The 19739-nt window shown below is 42.0% G+C and overlaps 1 protein-coding gene across 25 annotated transcripts in view; it reads left to right on the plus strand.

Annotated features, from left to right (window-relative positions):
* DLG2 (discs large MAGUK scaffold protein 2) overlaps window positions 1–17744 on the plus strand; it is a 2052576-nt gene extending 2034832 nt beyond the window's left edge. For all 25 annotated transcript variants that reach the window (XM_044258404.1, XM_044258405.1, XM_044258399.1 and 22 more), the window contains 6 exons: window positions 4307–4357; window positions 5340–5441; window positions 7900–8072; window positions 10152–10261; window positions 15574–15665; window positions 17559–17744. In XM_044258404.1, coding sequence (XP_044114339.1) covers window positions 4307–4357; window positions 5340–5441; window positions 7900–8072; window positions 10152–10261; window positions 15574–15665; window positions 17559–17665 — 635 coding nt within the window. In that variant the 3' untranslated portion in view covers window positions 17666–17744. The remainder of the gene's footprint in view (window positions 1–4306; window positions 4358–5339; window positions 5442–7899; window positions 8073–10151; window positions 10262–15573; window positions 15666–17558) is intronic.
* The last annotated feature ends 1995 nt before the right edge of the window (window positions 17745–19739 follow it).

The following is a 19739-nucleotide window of genomic DNA, read 5'->3' on the forward strand; positions in this document are numbered from 1 at the left end:
GTGGCTGTTTTAATATCCTAGCTTTCAGATGCCCTTGTATTAGGACACAGTAATGGACCATATAGGTATAACGGAGACTGCAAATGTCTATAGCTGAGACCTGCCTTCCTCAAAGCTCACAAAGTTCTTTACATCACAATGGGGACCAGGGAACTGCTGATTATCTCCATAACCTATTGGTGTTCATAGTTACATAAGAGTTTCAAAACACGGACCTTGAAGGAGCAATCTGAGTGGGACTAAATGCTGATCAGAGGAGACACAATACTTTTCCATTGGGATTTGTCAAAGTTACGCCCATATTCTTCTCCTTTCTCTGCTGTCTTCAATTATGGCCCTTGTATTTCCTCTAGTTGCCTTTATAAGGCAGTTTCTCATTATCTATTTTCTCTTATTTGATTTCTGCAACAAAACTGAGATATGTCTCAGGTTAACACGCCCTTTTACGGATGAGGAAGCTAAAGCTTTAAGAGAGTGCACGGTAGAGGGGCATTCTGAAAGACCAGCCGAGATATTCTGCTTCTGAATTCCTTACCCTGTCCCTCTTCCAGACAGTTTGTAATGCCAGCTGCCTCATGCTTTACCCAGTACATTTCAACTATTCCATACCACCTATCAAATTAATACAAGCAGAAACCTTTATATTCCATTAACTGTGCAGTAAGCCCGGCTTTAAGAGTTCTATGTACAGTAACGGATTTAATCTTCTGAACGTCCTGTGGAGACACTGAAACACTAATTCACTACGCAATCTTGAAGAAATCACTCATCATCTTTGAACCTCAGTCCTCTCCTTTGTAAACTGAGCAGCTGGAGTCAGAGCACAGATGGCAAGCAGATTTGAACCAAGATCCCGTGTTTGACCAATGGGTGATAGCTGCCAGAAGAATTGTACTGAAAAGTATCGAGGCCAGATCGAGGCCCAGCGGTAATGTGGGCAGTGATCAATCTGTGGTGCCCCCCAAGGGCATGGAATGGGGCAGTGACACCAGGTGTCACGTACTCGCCGTCTAGGAACCCTGTGAGCTCCAAAGCTAACATTCCATGCCTCTAAGAACCTAATTTCTTCCTAAGAATCATCCCAAGCAGGCACTGAACACTACATTTAGAACATTAAATGTACTGCCCTTCCGTCCTCCCTCTTCTCTAGTTTCCAAAAATTCCTAAAGAACACCAAGTTGCTTTTCTCCATCATCTGGGCATGGGAGGGTCTCCCTCCGTGTCCCTCCTCTTGTGACTTGCTTCCAGTTGAGACCCAGAGCATCTCGTGGAGACGGTGGGCAGACGCCTCCGCCGACTGTCCCACCGCTGCAGCTGTCTGCGCCCGGCTCTGTGCTGTTCTCCCACTGCCAGCCGGGCCCTTGCCAGAACAAGACCGAGTAATAGTTTGTACCTATTTGTCAGCTGTTATTTCTAAGTGCCAACACCTCCTGAGCAAAAAATAGGAAATCTACTAAGGATGACTCTGTATGGAGATGACACAGTGGCATTAAAAAAAAAAAAAAAAAAAAAACAGCTGGTGTTTACAGATGGAGCCTCTTCTGGCCTCCCAGTGACTCGCCCACCCATTCTTTGTACATAGGGTAAGGTTTGCCCCTCTACTGCAGTCCCATCAGAAAATTCTCCATCTCTTGCCATCCACTCAATGAGGAGTCCAAAAAGATATGGATTTACATCTCAACTCCCACTACTTCCCGACTGAGAACAACAAGCCCCATTAATACCTTTGAGCCTCAGCTCCCTTCATCTGTAAAGTGGGGATCATCAGAGCATCTACCTCAACAGAAATAACTATGAAAAACAGCAATGGTTGTGAAAGCCCGTTATAGCCATACAGACGTGAATTATCTTACCTCCATTGCTGTGGCTTTTTTTCCCCTCCCCCTCTTAGTCTCCTTCCCATTACCCATAGGGCTTTTCATTCCCGAACATGTAAGGAAAAATTGGTTTAACGTGCTGAGATCGCAGTTGTGACATAATCCCATCCACCACAGATCCTCTGTAGGTCAGCTACTCCTAACCCTGTCCCTGACTGTCACAGGGTCTTTAGAAGTGGGATGGGCCTGGACGTAAGGATGCCGCCACTGCCATCTGCCAGCCTTCCTGCTCTGAACAAGAACCAGGGCCTTTTGTAAGGTAGAAAGAAAAGCCAAAAGCAACAGATAAACAGAAGAACTACAGGATTCTCCAACAAAGTTAACCAAAGCTGTGTTGCTTTGTCCTAGTTTTCTGAATCACGAATGAAACATACCGTCACCAAATATTTTATTTAAAGCTTGCCTTTAGAATAGCCCATCAGAATGATTTGTAAGGACATTGGGAAAAGATTCCTATGGGAACATGACGTGTTATATTTATTTAGAGAAAACCACACTTCCCAGAGTGAAAGCATACAGACAGGAACACAAAGGAAAACCTATCTTTGGCCTCATTACTCATCCCATTTCCTACCACTAAAATCAGAATGTAAATTCATTGACATTTTTCTCTGGGTTGAGCCCTGGGGATGCCATGGTAAATGAAAGCCAGTCCTCGCCTATGGGGTCCCCAGTCTGGTAAAGAGGCATAAGTATCTCCTAATGTTTGAAAGCTTTGTTATCCTGTGCTCAGAAGTCCCCTCTCACATATTAGTCAGTCCATAAAGCTCTCCCCATGAAGTTGCAGTCACACACCACAGTACTCACTGGCCATGTTTCTAGCCCTAAAGCTATGCTTTGTCCCCTGCCATTTTTACACTTACCTTCTGAGTTCCTATGACCTCTACATATCTCAGGCTCTAGATAACTGTGGATCTTAGCAGTCAATCACCTTCATTATTTTTTGGCCTAGACTAAATTTCAGCTCTTTAGTTTATTAAAAGGGAATCATAGTTTCCCAAATTTAAAAAAAAAAAAATTGTGACTCTGACTCCTCACATACCACACCCCAGATGTAGAAAAGCCCCTGAACATTCTTGGAGGAGCCATGAGTAGATGTCACTGAGAAGGACCATCAAGGCTTGTTCTCCTTGCCATGAGGAAGTAGCTTAGCTAGCAAGGCCATTCTCAGAGTAAGCCTGCCTAAAGGTGAGGAGAGATGTGACTTGGGCCTGGGGCCATTTCTCATGCTCAAAAAAGTAAGACGCGCTCACCCTGCCCCATCCCAGCTACCTGGGTGCAGGGAAGACCTCTGTACTTCAGAGCTTTATCTACATATTGCCTACTTCTCCAAACTGGTTGTCATTATCAAAACTATCTGTAATATTAACTCCTTTTATGAAATTAACTCACCTTTCATGGTGCTATCTGTTAAAGGAGGAGCACATTGGCAGATGGAATGTGTTTCAAGGGGGATGAGTAGATAAAGCAATGAGTTGTGTTGTCCTTTGGTGGTTTCAGAAAGCACTCCTATGTAGAACAGCATACAGGAAGTCCTTTCCAATATCCCTAAACTAGTACCCTAGTACCCAGGACTAAAACACAGTCCTGGGCCTAATGCAAAGAAAGGAGTAGAACCTCTGGGTTAACAGCTGATCTTGGCTAAGCCCAGTTAATAAACTGGGCAACACAGATGTTTGAAAAAATTATTTCCTAAAGCCAATTGACTTGCCATGGTAATCAGTTGACTTGAGGCCCCCTTGAATCAGAAGGCTTGTAACAAATGTCACTGGAGGGCCTGACACTTTTGCTGCATTATCTTCCTCCGTTCTCCTTCCAAAGGGGGTAGGCTAGATGTAGCAGCCATTCTGATCAGTGATTTAAGGTCCTCCTCAAATTTTTTATCTTCCAGAACTGACCCAGCATTTTCCTGATGAATTAACAGTAGAATAAAATCTTCAGTGTCCTGAGGTTTATGCTGATGGAGTTCTTGTCACATAAATGAACCAAGCAGACACTTGCTTTTGGCCAATATGCTTCTTTGGGAAATAAAATAGAAGATGAAATAAAAGGTCCAGAAATTCTGATAATTTAGCAGCAAACTATTGGATGAGCTTGAACTAAATGGTTTCGTTTTAAGTGTAAGTAATAGGAGCTCCACTCCTCAGTGTCAGACAGAAGGCAGTCTCCTAGGTCACTGCTCTGGTGAACTGCAGGTGGCTAGTCTCCATCATGACTGATAGTTATAACCTTCGAGAACCTGATATTATCATAGTGCTGGAGTTTTATGAGGATGGAGGGATTTTTGGAATGGCTCCAGGAGAGCAAGCAAGGAAAATGAACCCTGAATTGTGTCTGTTTCCTGTATTTCAGAGCAGGGCTTGTGGCTGGGATCTGTGGGATATGACTGGTGGTTAGTTCACTGTAATTTTCCTTTCTTCTCTTCTCAGGAGGGCAAGAAGACTTCATTCTTTCTTATGAGCCTGTCACAAGGCAGGAAAGTAAGTTTCCCAGCATGCTCTGGATCCTGATTTCCAGGCCATATCAGGTGACACCATTAGAGGAGCCAAAGAGTGAAGGATTAAGGAGGATGAGCTGTGCTTAATATCCGACTATCCCCAGCCCAGATTGTGCTCTCTCTTTGGCACAAACAACTTCCCTGCTAACCAGGGACAGGGGCAGCTTCCAGGAGGAAGGGGCAGTCCTCCAGATGACTGGTCCTGAGTGGAAGGAGCACCTTCGAATCACTAAACAGCCCCATCTACAGGACAAATGGATAAAATCTCCTGGGAGACTGATGTCTCAGCTCAGTATTGAGAAAGGCTTTCTAGCAGACCCGTCCTAAGATACAAGCCATCCTCTGGGCGGCTCCATTTCTTTTTCTGGTAGGCCTTTATACAGAGGCTAATGGCTATGGACAAGGATATTGCAGAGAAAATTCAAGAGTTGGAGGAGGAATGGTACCAAATGGACTTTAGAGTTCCTTCTACCTTCGTGTTGCACAGGAATTGGGAAAACTCTAGCAGAGCTATAATAGGGAGCATTTTGAGCTGAGGAAAACAAATTATAAAAACATAAGGTGTCATTATGCTAACAATTCCTTCTTAAAGTCATTATCTAAACAATGGCCAGAGAGCTACTTTGGAATCTTTTTTCTCCCACGCAATTGACTAAATTCAGTAGTTGTTTTGACATTGTGTAGGCATAACTTAAGAGTAAGCAAAACCCCTCCGAACATTTCTTTTCGTTGACAGATCCTGCAGTTGCTTTTCCCTATTGCTAAATTCCAGAAAGTACGCACAGCCAGCATACCAAGTGTTAAACACCAATTTCTCCTGCAAGGCTGTATGGGCAACTTACACAATGATGTAAAGCCCTCAGCGGTTCTGTTTGGTAATTTCACCTAAAGACTCACCTGGGCAGAGCAGTTGTGCGGTCCTGTCCACGTCTTTCCCCCTCATTTGCATCTTTCCCTCTCTGCAGTAAACTATACCCGGCCAGTGATTATCCTGGGCCCCATGAAGGATCGGATCAATGACGACTTGATATCTGAATTCCCCGACAAGTTTGGCTCCTGTGTGCCTCGTAAGTATCGTTTCTCTTTTCGCTGCAAGAAAGGCTCTCTTCCTTTGAGACAATAAAGTGTAATTCTGTTCCTCAATGGTGTCTTCAGTGATTCAAATACTATCAGTTACCTATTATCTGAACATCTTTTTTTTTAATCTGAGCATCTTATTTAATTGTCTCTGTTTAACACTTTTCATCAGTGCTGTTGTGTATTCCCTATTTAGTGAGTATAATATGTCCTCCAAACTGACTGTGGTCCCCCAGAAGGCAGGATGAATCTTTTCATCCTGTAACTCCCATGACCTTTAAAAGAGCATAGAATTATTGACAGGCATTAGAATGTTCTTATAAACTGATAGAAATCTCACTGAAGCTTCTTTTCCCATAGAATCAGAGAGATCAGAGACAAAGCCATGTATTAAAATCATCTCAGGATGGCTTAGGGCCATGTGTCAATCCCAAAACAAAACAGCCTTTTCCATGGCTGGTAACAGTGCTAGAGTATGAGAGGATGAAGACAAGAAGCCTAGTGTAAAACTTTCATCTACCCTCTAGGCCATCACAGATTTTAATCTGCTTTCTTTCCCTGATGGAGGATCACGGGTCTCCTGGTCCCACTAAGTGTAGCCCCCTAAGAGTCTGTCTGCTCTGCCTACCCTGCACACCGCACCTTCCCATTCACCCCTACTCCCATGGCGTCACATAAAAGTACGGAGAGGCCTTCTGCTGTGTGTGTGTGTGTGTGTGTGTGTGTGTTTAAACAGACACCCCCCCCCAAAGGAATTTCAATTTATTAGACAACTGAGCTCTTAAACCTATCCCAACAAATATTTCTTCCTCTCTGTACATCTTTGAAGCTTCATGCTTTGAAGTGTCTAGTACATTTCAGCAATGCAGATGTCATCCAGAATAACTAAGAATAGTGGAAATCTCTCGGAACTAGGATGATTGCTGTATCTCAAGAAATTGTTACCAGCAAGGACTCTGGGAAGAGATCCTGCCAAAGAGTCTATCTTGAGAAAGAGACCAGACAGAAATGGTCGGGTCAAACCCTACTCCATTCATAGCAGCCTCCTGTGCATCCCTCCACCTTAGAAAGAAAAAACCCAGACAGTCCTTAATGACCACTCCCACCTTCCCCTCCACCTAGCACTCTTTCTTTTGTTTTAATTATTAGCACTGTTTTATGATGCTCAATATATGTTCATTGTACAAAACCTGGAAAATGCGAAAAAAAAAAGTTAAGCTAGAAAATTAAAAATAAACAGACTTTCAGAGTATCCAGAGATAATACCATTGTTAATATTTTCATAGATTTTTGCCTTTTTCTTCTTTCTATGCATGCATTCTCTCCTCTGATTGGGTACATATTAGATATATACAGTTTCTTTGGCTTAACATTATTTAAAGTTTTATGTAAATATTTTAAATGATTATTATGTCATAATCATTCCTCATTTATGGGTATTTGGGTTGTCTCTCCTTTTCACTCTTATGAATTATAATTAAAGTATAATTATAATTATGTGATAGTTATTTATAATTAATATATTGAATATCTTTAAAGATAAAACATTATCTGAAGCTTTGATAATTTTTTAAGATAGATTCCTAGGAGTCAAAGATTGGAAATAGTTGAACATCTTTTATTTATACTGATAGGTTTGTTTTCCCTTTTCTTTCTACTAACAACTTCAGTTACCTCTAACCATGGTTAGAGTTGATGACTTTATGATCTCATATTACATCTTTCAAATCCCTAAATATGTTTTTATTGTTTGTCCAGTTTTTCTCTCCTGGATATATGACAAATTTTCCTGCTTTTTTGCTTGTCTAATTTTTTATGATGAGACTACATTTTTTAGAGTCTGGATTCGGTTATCTTTCTTTGTAGAATATTGTGGTTTGTTTTTTTTTTTTAAAGATTTTATTTATTTATTTGACAGAGAGAAATCACAAGTAGATGGAGAGGCAGGCAGAGAGAGAGAGAGAGAGGGAAGCAGGTTCCCTGCTGAGCAGAGGGCCGGATGCGGGACTCGATCCCAGGACCCTGAGATCATGACCTGAGCTGAAGGCAGCGGCTCAACCCACTGAGCCACCCAGGCGCCCCGAATATTGTGTTTTTGTTCTGGCTGTTAATAACTTACTGGCAAGTCACCTTCTTCAGTTCTAGACCCTCCACTTGGAAATGGAGGTGAAGTGAATGGAAAGTTCCCCTCGTGTGCATCTCCAGTTTCAAGGTCACAGCCCTGTGCTGTCTTGTCTATCTTCTGATGCCTGACAGTAGCTACTCCATACACTTTGTCTAGTTTTGTAGTTGCTTACAGTGGGAGGCTAACCAGTACCTGTCATTATGTCAGGGTCCTCCATATTACATATTCTGTATATCTATGTTGAGGGTATGGTGAAGAGAAGAGGTATAAACGCTGTTTATAAATACAAATTACCTTAATTTTGTTATTTTTGTTTTATAAAGATACCACGAGGCCAAAGCGTGACTATGAGGTAGATGGCAGAGACTACCACTTTGTCATTTCCAGAGAACAAATGGAGAAAGATATCCAAGAGCACAAGTTCATAGAAGCTGGCCAGTACAATGACAACTTATATGGAACCAGTGTGCAGTCTGTGAGATTCGTAGCAGAAAGGGTATGTCCGCCAATCATCTTATACCTCCCTTAAAGAAGGCTCCCAAGGGGCAAACTGCATCTTTGGTCATTACTCTTTCCTAATTGCAGTTGTAAATTTTGATTAAATATTCCTTTTAAGACCTCTAAGCGGAGAATGACTTTAGAGCAAGGTCATTAATCTTTGTTCTAATCTCAATAAGGTATGCTGACTGACATGTACCAGATAAGTGGGAAGGAAGGGGTTATAAACCTAAAGGCAATCAACAGCTTGAAGTTGATGGAGATTCACTTTGTCCTTGACGCACTTATTTTTGGCCTCGGGTAAACAACATTGAATGTGTTAAGGAAGCTTTAGTACTCTTGGTTGTTTAAATCAGGGTCCTCAGTTCTTTTTGTTAGCAGGAGTTTCATTTCATTTCCCTGAAAACTTGGGGCCCTCAGGACCCTTCCTGGGGGAGGGGTAAGTAGATGAAGAGGGCTAGGGCCTAGCTTCCAGCTGGCAGAAATTCCAGCTGAGAGGAGATGTGAATACCACCATACCCTTCCCATTGTTAATTTCAAGAGCATGGAAGAGAAGAGAATGTTCAAGAGAGAACAGGATAGGAAGACACTTGAGTGTGGCTCTAAGTACTGCTTATAGAGAGATCCTAATCTCCTGTCAACACAGAGGATCAGTTTCATGGGAGAAAAGAGTTAAGAGCCAATCCTGTTTGTTATAGAATTAATATTTGTTGGGTTGATTTTATGTGATTTGACATAGACTTTTCATGTACTGGTAAAAAATTAAACAAGAAATTTTAAGGGCTATCTGAGAATACAGTAAGCTGCATCTCCCCCTTTCTCTCAAAAGTTAGGTTTTTTAAGCTCTATCATGTTGTTTCTAACCAGTTCCTGAATGCTTTTGTCTATTCTCCCCGTTGAACATGTAAATATAACCTCTTTTAACTTGAAATGTTCTGGCCAGTGAATAATTGAACAGCAATTAGACATGTTGTTTAGCTGTTGCATTTCACAGAGAGCAAACTTGGAATTTATTGCTTAAGTGATACAGGGTTTGAACCATCTTAGTATATGTCTCCTATAAGAGCTCAAGTATTCACTGGTCTCTTTGTTTTCGCATGAGTATTCATAGAAAGTTTTTAATCCCCTACTGTTGATTTAGGACTGTTCCTATCTACACAATATCCTTTTTCTCTTCTTTTTTAAAGTTCTTCGGGCCGCAGGGTAAGGAAGCCATTTTTCTCCAGGAGTTAGAATATGATGTTTGCCAAATGTATCTACTTTTCCCAAAATACTTTATAAAGCAACTCCTTGCTCTGAGCACGCATTGCTGTGGAACCCCAGTTAAGTGAGGCATGCGTGCTACCTGCAATAGGGTTTTCATGTAACAAACGAGAAATTTAAGGATGTAATAGTGAAAACTCTTTGTGTCCATCCTCAGCTGTACTAGACTGAGCATATCCAGGCAGGATACAAGAAGCACTCAGCAAATATCTGTGGGATTGTTCCAAATTCACATGCTTGCTATTCCTCCAGATTTAACATCGGTCAGGATAAGAGAATGAGGTATCTATTCCAACCAACAGCTCTGTCAGTGCTCAAGGCTTGACTTTGAGTTTTTCTGGCACTGAGACTTTGGGCAAGTTACTTATTATTTCTGAGCTTTAGTCGTATCTTCTGTAAAATGTGGCTGGTAATACCTCCCTCATAGATTTGGGGATTTCTTGTTGATGGTTATCTTCAGAGATGGTTTATGAGAGCTTCATGGGTGGACACAATCACATTACATAAGGCTACATACCTTCTTTGTGCAAAAGATCAGGTATTTATTTAAGAAACTTAAGCTGAGGTAACACCTGTGAAATCTCTATGGCCATGGCAGGCACTTAGTAAGGGACTTGTAGAAGCATTCAGTGATGATCCTGAATATCAGCCTTTATTTATGCTTTGCAAAGATCTTTTTTCAGCCTTTAGAGATTCAGTATCCCTTACATTCCTTGAAAATATACTCACTTTTTGTTTTGTTGTTTGTTTGTTTTGGTTGGATTATTACCCCTGTTTCTGAATTAACTCCATATTTTTCTTCTCTTTCTACCAGGGCAAACACTGTATACTTGACGTGTCAGGAAATGCTATCAAACGGTTACAAGTTGCCCAGCTCTATCCCATTGCCATCTTCATTAAGCCCAAATCTCTGGAACCTTTGATGTAAGTGGAGGGCATGGGAGGCTGTCACCCGCCGCCTGTTCCATGCGACACAGTAGATTGCTGACAGCTCTTGGTCATAACTGCTTAGAAGTCAGAAGTGCTATTGTTTGTTTTTTTTTAAGCAGTTCCTTTTTGAAAAAAAAAATGTGGAAGTGTTTTTGAACCACTAGAGGCATAATGTCAATATTCCTCTAACATGTCTTCACTAATGTTTCTTGATTTTAATGTTCATTTCACAAGTTGGTTCGTGTGTGTGTGATATTTCTTTTATTTCATTTTGTTGTTATGAAGGTAAGTTGGTTTGTTTTGGCTTTCCAATGGTAGGAAGCAATCATCTTTGGTTGTCTCTTTCTTCTGAAAGCAGTTCATTAGTAAATCTTTTTAAACATGTGGGTTTTTCTAGAGGGAGAAGACAATGTTTTAGACTCTTTCTATTGATATTTCAGTTAGTTCTAGCATAGAATTCTTCTGTTCCTTAATGAAAACCTCCTGTATGTAGACCACTATCCTTAAAAAGGGAGTTTTCTTAGTGACACAGCAGGAACACATCTATAACTTAAAGCAGTATCTCCATACTGGTTCACGTTTATGAGTAAGGCAAAAATGTATGACTCAGATTTTTTGTGTGTGGTTTTTATTTTTCAGAGGACTGGCAAAAAGGTTTCTTTAAAAGCCACTAAACAAATTGGGCAAATACTCCCAGATAGACTAGAAAGTAACGTATTTTCGGTGGCGATTTGTTAGAAATTGTTGGCACTGCTTTCTAGACAACTCCCATACAAATGTGAGGCTGCCGTAGCCAGAAAGCAGGGACTTGAAAATTGGTTGGGCTAGGTTTGGTTTTTCTCTTTCCTTTTCCCTTTTGCTTCTTCTGATCGATTAATGTCACCTCAGACAAGTTGCTTGACCTCGCTGAGATGTAGTTCCTCTCCTGTAAACTAGGCACATTAATAATATGTACCTCACAGCTGGTATAAAGGTTAAACATGAACATGAATACGAAGCCCCCCATAGGGTCTTTAGCATATAGTAAGCACTCCATAAGCAGTAGCTGCTCTGACTGTGAAAATTTTCAAGTTACTTCACTGTAAAAGGAATAAAACTATTTTGTCATCGTAAAACACATAAACTACCTTTCCAAGAAGTCACAAGAGATAATGCTGGTGTTGTGTGCTGGCAAGAGCTTTGCTCAAATGTGCCTCCATTTGGGCCTCGAGATCTTAGTGTTTGACAGGATTCAAAAGTAAGCCACAGAGTCCTAGAAAACAGTGCATGTGGAAAAAACGAAAAAAAAAAAAAAAAAAAAAGGAAATTACTTAGTCCCAGAGGTGAAACAATTACTTGCAGAAGGTATCTGCCAGCTGTTCCACATCTCATCCCGGAGTAAAGAAACAGCAAACTACAGCAGCTGCCAACTACAGCCTAAGAGAATTAAGTTAAATCCACTGTCTCTGGGGAAGTTGCCGGGGAGGTGTCTTAAAAGCAGAATATGTTCCCATAAATAAAAGATGGACAAAGGTTCTTACCACGGGGTCACGGACAGTACTTTCTACCCTGAGAATTTAGGTGTTAACTTATAATGTCCAGAGCTTTGCCCAGAGTTGGCACATGGAAAAATATGTGCTGATGATAAAATACTGGTTCTGGGTAGTATTGTGCCTGATAGCATTCTTGAAATCTCTCCTCATCTAGGGTACAATAATTTAAGCAACCACACATTTCATTATGTGAAAGTGATTTATAATCTGTAAAGAGCCTCGTAAATATTATTAACAATGCTAACATTAGGAAGAAGAATAGAAAAATGGCCCTCACCTCCTGGCCACAGGACCTTAAAGGCCTGTTTCAGAAAATTGAAGAGTAAGTTTTCACGTCATAAATACACAGTGGGATAAATGGCTTCCCAGGGAGGTGAGGCCTGAGGGAGAAACAGCAGTTGCACACTTGCCTCCATGTGACATTGGGGAGACATTCCCATCTGGTGCTCGGTAGGAGAAGATCTCCTTCCATCCACAACTATAAGATGACTTACTCAGTTTTGCCTCGGGGCGCTGTCACAGCCACTTATCGCCAAGGAAAATTAAACATACCGATGTCTGGATTCCACAATGAGGACCGTGAATCTGGAATAATTTGCTGCAGCCATATTCTTGAGTCTCAAGTGCAGTAACAGTGACATTCAAACTGATGGGATCCTATTATGATAGGCTGGATGTTTACTTTCCAGCTCCCTCTTTTCCAAGGGTTTTATTTCAGAAGAAAGCAGGCATGGTTTGCCCATACCCCGGGGAGGAGTGAATACCAGGTCAACCAGAACAAAGGCATGGCAGCTGTCGCATGTAGGCATTGATACATCATGACACACAGTATTTCTCAAGTGCATCATCTACATCAAACCACAGAGCTTATTAGCACATACATAGCTGACTCTTCAGGGAAGCATAAAAATCAAGGCTCTGGAGGAAAGAGATGTTCTTTTTATAGTGTGCCACCACGTGACCTCTGTGCCTCACCCCACCCCATGGCAGTGGGAAGCTTTCCTGTGTCTCTTCACCTTGCCAGCCCCAGTCTGCTTTTACCTTCTTGCTCCCATGGTGGCCCATGTTTTCTTCTGTCTTCGACTGTATCATAATTATGTTGATTTGTCAACATAAATGATTCATTCATTCATTTACTCATTCAACAGAGAAGTCTTGAGCCAGGCTCCATGACACACACTGATAAACAGGTCCTGGTCTCTGCCCTCAATGAACTCACAGATTAGGCACGGAGACAAGGAATATAATAGATGAGGTGCTAGAGGGTAAAAATGGAAATTCAGGGATGGTTACAGTAAGTGCAAAGAGAATTCAGAGAACACAGGCTAGCATGAGCCAGGAATGTCAAGGAAGATCCAGAGCCACATGGTTTCCTGACATCTGGAGCAAAATCCTGTCTTTCTATGAAAAATATCCCTGGGTTTAGCCCAGCATCTTCCGGACCCAAGGGTGACATTCACTCACAGCTTCTAGGATGAGTGCTATTTGGGAGGAGAATCGCAGATACCATCCCTCAGGACAAGATGAGTTTATCTCAACATCAAGAGTTCAGAAAATTCCTAATTTTCTTTCTGTTGCTGCCATCAGATCCTGTCAAGAATCATGTTAATGTCTCACTTCAGTTTTTTTAAATTTTTTTCCCAAATAAGCCCCTTGGGAAAGTCTCGGTATAATGCAAAGTCTGTTTGACTAAAAGTTGGTTTTAAAAGAACCCCAAAACTTTGGATCTGACTTCAGATTTTCTCTTTTACCTTCTCAAGTCCCTTTATTACTTCAGGCCACAGTGACGTGGTCTAAAGTCACTGTCCCAGAGCCCAGTCTCTGGCTCCCTCAGGGGCACGCAAGGGCAGCAATGCTTTCAGTATTTTATGTGCCCCTGTGATGCATCCCAGTGGGCCAACCAAAGTACCTCTGCCCTTGGCTAGGCTTTTATCAGCCCGGAGCAGCCACGCTGCTGTTCAGAAGATGATCAGAGACAAGCATTGTCAGTCTTTGACTAATAAAATGTCTTTGATGAAAAAAATATGGGAAGACAATATAATTTTATTTAAGAAGTACAGTTTGGTAGGCAAAGATTTTTTACCACCTCGAGGACACGGCAAGATAAAGCCGCCACTGGTTAGGAATCAGTAGATTAGGTTATTTTCCATTTCCTTCCCACTCAGTTTGTCCTTGAGGTTGGGGCACCTGGATGGCTCAGTGGGTTAAAGCCTCTGCCTTCGGCTCAGGTCATGATCTCAGGGTCCTGGGATCGAGCCTCGCATTGGGATCTCTGCTCAGCGGGGAGCCTGCTTCCTCCTCTCTCTGCCTGCTTCTCTGCTTACTTGTGATCGCTGTCTGTCAAATAAATAAATAAAATCTTTTAAAAAATAAAAAAATAAATATTCTTACAATGATTAAGCAGCACTTAACATACAGCAAGAGTTGACAGACTAAGAGAAAGAAAGGGACAGAGAGAGAGAAAATCCCAGGCATAATTCCTTTATAGCCCATTCTCCTATCAGAACAAAACCAAGTCAACATTGGAGACTCTTACCAAGATCCTCTATCCTTGTTTGCTACGGAGGTTAATTGTTTATAATCTGTTTGGAAGTATTTTGGTCCCAGCATGATTGTTTCATTCTCTCTGTGTCCATTTATTCACGCCTCCCTCAGCCAGTCCTCCTAATGCCGTTTGATTATAAAAGCAGATGAAGTTGAGGGCACTTGGGTGGCTCAGTTGGTTAAATGTCCAACTCTTGGTTTCTGCTCAGGTCAAGATCTCAGGGTCAGGTGATGGCTCTGCGCTCAGCGGGGAGTCTGCTGCCCCTCCCCCTGCTCTCTCTCTCTCTCTCTCTCTCTCAAATAAGTAAGTCTTAAAAACAAAAAAACAAAAACAAAAACAAACAAACAAACAAAAACCAGATGGTGTTCAGGGCTCTTGTTGCAGTAGATATGCCTCGCCCTTTGCAGAAGTTGAGCCGGGAGAGCTGCAGAAGACCCCTTCCACCTGAAAGACACAATGTCTAAAGGGCCTGTCACACTTTCCCTGATTCTCGGGAAGCCCTTTCTGTTTCTCCACTCCACATGCTTCCTGCTGCACCCTGAAGATGAACAGCAGCCCATGAGGAAAATGGGGAGCGGAGCACTCAATGGTTCCCGGGAGGGCAGGCCCTGCCGACAATCAAGTCTCATTCTCTCAGATGTGATGAAATACAGACTGCGATGATGTCTCCTCCCTTTTCGCCATCTCCTCTCCCCACCTCGGACCACCCCTACAAGATTTCATTTGAGATTTCGTCCCATGTTTAAGAGAGGTCGAGCCAGTCTAGGACAAAGTCCAAGGAAGGGTAACCAGAAAGGTTAGCATTTGGAAATCACATCCATTGAGAGAAGAGATGAAGAAAGTAGGACAGTTTATTCCGAAAGAGTGGTAGCCTCAAGAGATATATGAGCACTTGATATAAAGACCCCAGTGCCTGTCACAGAGGGAAGGGGTTTAGTCCTCCTCTGTGTGACTGCAGAGGATGGCACAGAGGCCAGTGACGGGAAGTCATAAAGAGACACATTCAGCCTTTGTGAAACCAAGAGGCTGCCCTCTGAGAGGGCGAGCCCTCTGGAAGGGGGTCCTTGTTGCTGAAATTATTCCAGCCAAGAAGAGTCCTAAATAAGGACTAGGAAGCTGCTAGTAAGATTACACTTGCTTCCTGCAGGATTCATTTTTGCCACACATTTTAATTTTTCAGGATTTGGCACATTCCTGTGTGCTCTAATACCAAACCCTTATTTTCCCAGGGAGATGAATAAGCGTCTAACAGAGGAACAAGCCAAGAAAACCTATGATCGTGCAATTAAGCTAGAACAAGAATTTGGAGAATATTTTACAGGTAAGTTCATATACCTTTATACTGTGAGAAAGGATTGACTGTCTGACCTTTGGTATTAGCGCTCCAGGCCTAGTATACCTGGGCCCTAAAAATGTCCCACTGAGGAAACCCTAATTTCCCTCTGCTTTACCTATCTGATCCAGAACTCTGGGTTCCATCTACTCTGGATTCACAGGCAGCTAACTCTGGGTTCCCACTGGTCCTGTGCTAAAGCATGAGCCACAGACGGCACTGAGATGTCTCCTGCTCTCAAGCTCTCAGACGGGGCACCTGGTGGCTCAGTAGGTTAAGCAACTGACTCTTGATTTTGGCTCAGGTGAAATCTCTGGGTCCTGGGATTGGGCTCTGTGCGGCGCATGGAGCCCGCTTGGAAATCCCTTTGCCCCTCCCCCTTCTCTCCCTACCTTTAGAGGAGGAGAAGGAGGAGAAAGAAGATTTTAGGCATTAACGTATCTCTCTGATATCATCAGAAAACTTGAAAAAGAAACCTTTAGAGCTCAATTCGGGAACTTCCAAAGCGCTGTCTCTACTGAGATGCCGTCTCAGGGCTCCCTTCTCAGCCTCGATGACGGGCTGGTCTGCGTCCCGTTAGCAGCAGTTGAATGAGATATTGAACATCTGTTTTCATTGATTCCATGTCAAGTCCCAGGGCAAAACTTTGCTTTTCCTTTTTAATATTTCCTTGGAAACATGAAGTTTGGGGAATAGAGGAAGGTTTTCTGGCACCGGATATCCTTGATTCTCTATTCTTAACGACGTTCACGAAACACAGATCAAATCCAAAGAGTGATCAAACTGTGTGGAAATTGCCTTACAACCAATGGTTTAAAAACAAGAAATTTCCTTCTGAATTTCCTTATGAGAAGTTAGATGCTTTACCGTTTGTCTTACTCAGAATATGAAAATGCCAGTGGCTTAGCAATCTGCAAATATTTTGAACCGGGTAATCTTGAGTAAAATTTCAATCAATAACAAAGGTATGAGTCATGTTTTATCCTGAAAGAACATCCAGGTATAAACATCAGTTCACAGTCATGCACATTTTGACTGGTGGCTCACACTCAGAGATAAATTCTCAAGGATGTTCTTGAAGATCTAAACTATGTTTCAGTAGCAATTCATAGTTATTCCCTAATGTCCTATAGATAATACTGGCATGTGTTGGAGAGCTCTCTGTAAGCTAACTTTAGTTCAGAGGAGGTTATGAAATACACTTAAATCTGCTTCAGATGACTTGGCATTCTAGGTGATTCATGGGTTAGCTGTTTGTTATATTTCCTCTTATTTATGTTTCTTGTAAGTAGCAGCCATAAGGCATTCTCACTATGAGCAGCCCTGGTATGGCAAAATATCAACATACCACATTACTTGGAGAATGAGTGGGGTTTCCTATTAAGAGTTTGGGGGTTGGAGCAGTTAACTCAAGTTGCCTCCACAACCTTATTATTTCCCTGTGTCAAAAACATCTAAATTTCTGCACCTGCCAAGGTAAATAGAGTATATAGAATAAAAGGCCAGCTTTCTTTGATAAGCAGAGAGATTTCGGTCTGAAGATTGATCCATGCTTAGCCCAGAGTAGACACCCATGAAATTTAAATACATAAATGATTCATTGTCCAGAACCACAGACAGACATGTAGAAGGTAGAAAGACTGTGGTGCATTTGTTACCTGATCCAGGACATGCATTGAAAGCATTTTTTTTTCTTTTACTCACTGACGTGACCTTGCTTAAGTAAATTTCCCGCTTTTCCTTCCTTACTAATGAAAAGTCATACAAAACTTCCATATGAGTTCGTCTGTCACTGGTTTGGGCTTCTGCTGTGTGATTGATGGGTGTTCTTCACCAGGCAGGGAATGATTCCTAACCGTGGCGTGTTGGCTCTTGTTCTAGCTATCGTCCAAGGAGACACCTTAGAAGATATATATAATCAATGCAAGCTTGTTATTGAAGAGCAGTCTGGGCCTTTCATCTGGATTCCCTCAAAGGAAAAGTTATAAATTAGCTACTGCACCTCCAACAATGACAGAAGAGCATTTAGAAGAAAAAAATATATATAATATACTACTTGGAGGCTTTTATGTTTTTGTTGCATTTATGTTTTTGCAGTCAATGTGAATTCTTATGAATGTACAACACAAACTGTGTGAAGCCATGAAGGAAACGGAGGGGCCACAGGGTGGGACAGAAAAGACTTTGCAGTATGCAGGAAGGCTTTGGTTTGCTCAAAGTGCCAGGTGTAGGGATGAACCTCTGATGGGCTTTCTGCCCAAGAGATGGGCAGCCTCCTCACCCCAGCAGATGTCCAGAGCTGATTTAGCTGCTGAGCTCTCTGTGTCTTTTGCTTTAAAGAAAAGTTGCCAGCACTTGAACTTCACCAACCTTCCCATTACCCACATCTGTAATTGGTACACTTCGAATTTTATAACTATGCACACTCTTTGATTTCTTAACGAGCAAAAGAAAGAAACAAGGAAAAAGGAAAGGAGTCCCTTTGGAGACAGCATATCAGGGAAGGATAAGTGGGTAGTTTCTTTGACTGGCATCTACAAAGACAAGCATTTCATAAAATTCACAAGTGTATGGAGGACTGACCTCACTGAGAGGAGGGGATTCACTGAGGGTAGCTTTATGATTGTTTATTGTCTATTTTGCCACTTATAAACTGAAAGAAGGCACTAAAGATGAGAATAATTTATACAATAAAAATATATTAAATGTATAGAAACGAATTTCTATAGGTTAAAAAAGTTTTGTGAAATATTTTGTAAAGACTAATTGAGAGACTAAATGTATGCACTATCAGCAGATGATCAAATTCAAGAACTGAAAGTTGCACTCTCCCTTTTGTTGCCAATGATCCATTAAGAGCATCTGAGTTCCTTCCAAAGTCTGACAAAGACTTCTCCCTCACTTACCTCCCATGATCTCCCTTTCATATTAGTAACACACTCTCATGGAGCACATCCCTTAATGAGTTGCCCTTGTGGGTATTTTTGGAAGACTTTTGGTTAATGCAGTTTTAAGCTGATGGCTTTCAGAGACAAACTCATTCAAATGATCTAAAGGGAAGTTTTTGCTTTTATCTTGTTAAACAACCTGGGCCTGCCATGCAAATAGTTGAATAACTTTGTTCCTAGTTACACACATTCAGTTCTCAAAGGATCATTTAGTATTTTGGCCAACCATGAGTAATTAGGACTTTCTTTTTGTCTGTTTCACAAGTAACTGAGGGTTTTGTGACAGCCAGAGATGGTATCGAGCCATGGAGAGATCTGTCCCAAGAAGCACTGTTCCTTTGAAAAAGAGAGAAGTATCTGGTTGGGGGGGGGTGAGGGGTGCAGACTTTGTTTCTGTGTACAGGGCAAAGAGAACCACAAGGAAAGATAATTAACAACTTTGAGCTCAACCAATTGAACTGCCTTTCTTGGGGGCTGCACCTGGACCAAGTTTATTTTTTAGCAATTATAATAATGATGATTTAAAAAACCTCCCAAAGCCTATATCCCACTTTAGAGCTGATGATGACATCAGCATTGCTTGTGCCCACGGTGTTTAGAGAGAGACTTTTCGGTGATCTCAATAACCACTCAACTGGGTTCTATGCCTGCCCAGACTAAGCCCCATCGCCTTATTTCTGGGGTACATCCAGACCTGGCAGGGACTCTGCCACACTGTGCAGCAAACCAGCATGCAGGCTGGGATGGGAGAGCGAGAGATAGAGCCATCAGCAGTGATGGGGCTTCTTCCTAGTAAGAACATCGGAGCTCAGAATGAGGGTCTCTTTCCAAAACCAAGTGTTATTCATCTTACGCTAAGCTAACTACCACTGTCTGCCTCGCTGCAGTCACCAAAACAAACACAGAAATGCAAAATTATTCATCTACCTATAGTCTTGAGGCTGCCTTTGCCAACGGAAGGGCTAGCAATGCATTTTCCCTCTGATGAAAGTTAAATCTGGGGGGACTTCCTCAGAATGCTCAAAACGTTAAAGGTATGTCCGTGGCTGCAATTCGCCAGTTTCAGGTCAAGGCCTACTTTCATCAGTATTGCTGCCAGAAGTTTTCTGCCACC

The sequence above is a fragment of the Neovison vison genome, chromosome 7 (genome assembly GCF_020171115.1).
Source record: "Neovison vison isolate M4711 chromosome 7, ASM_NN_V1, whole genome shotgun sequence".
Lineage (NCBI taxonomy): Eukaryota > Metazoa > Chordata > Mammalia > Carnivora > Mustelidae > Neogale > Neogale vison.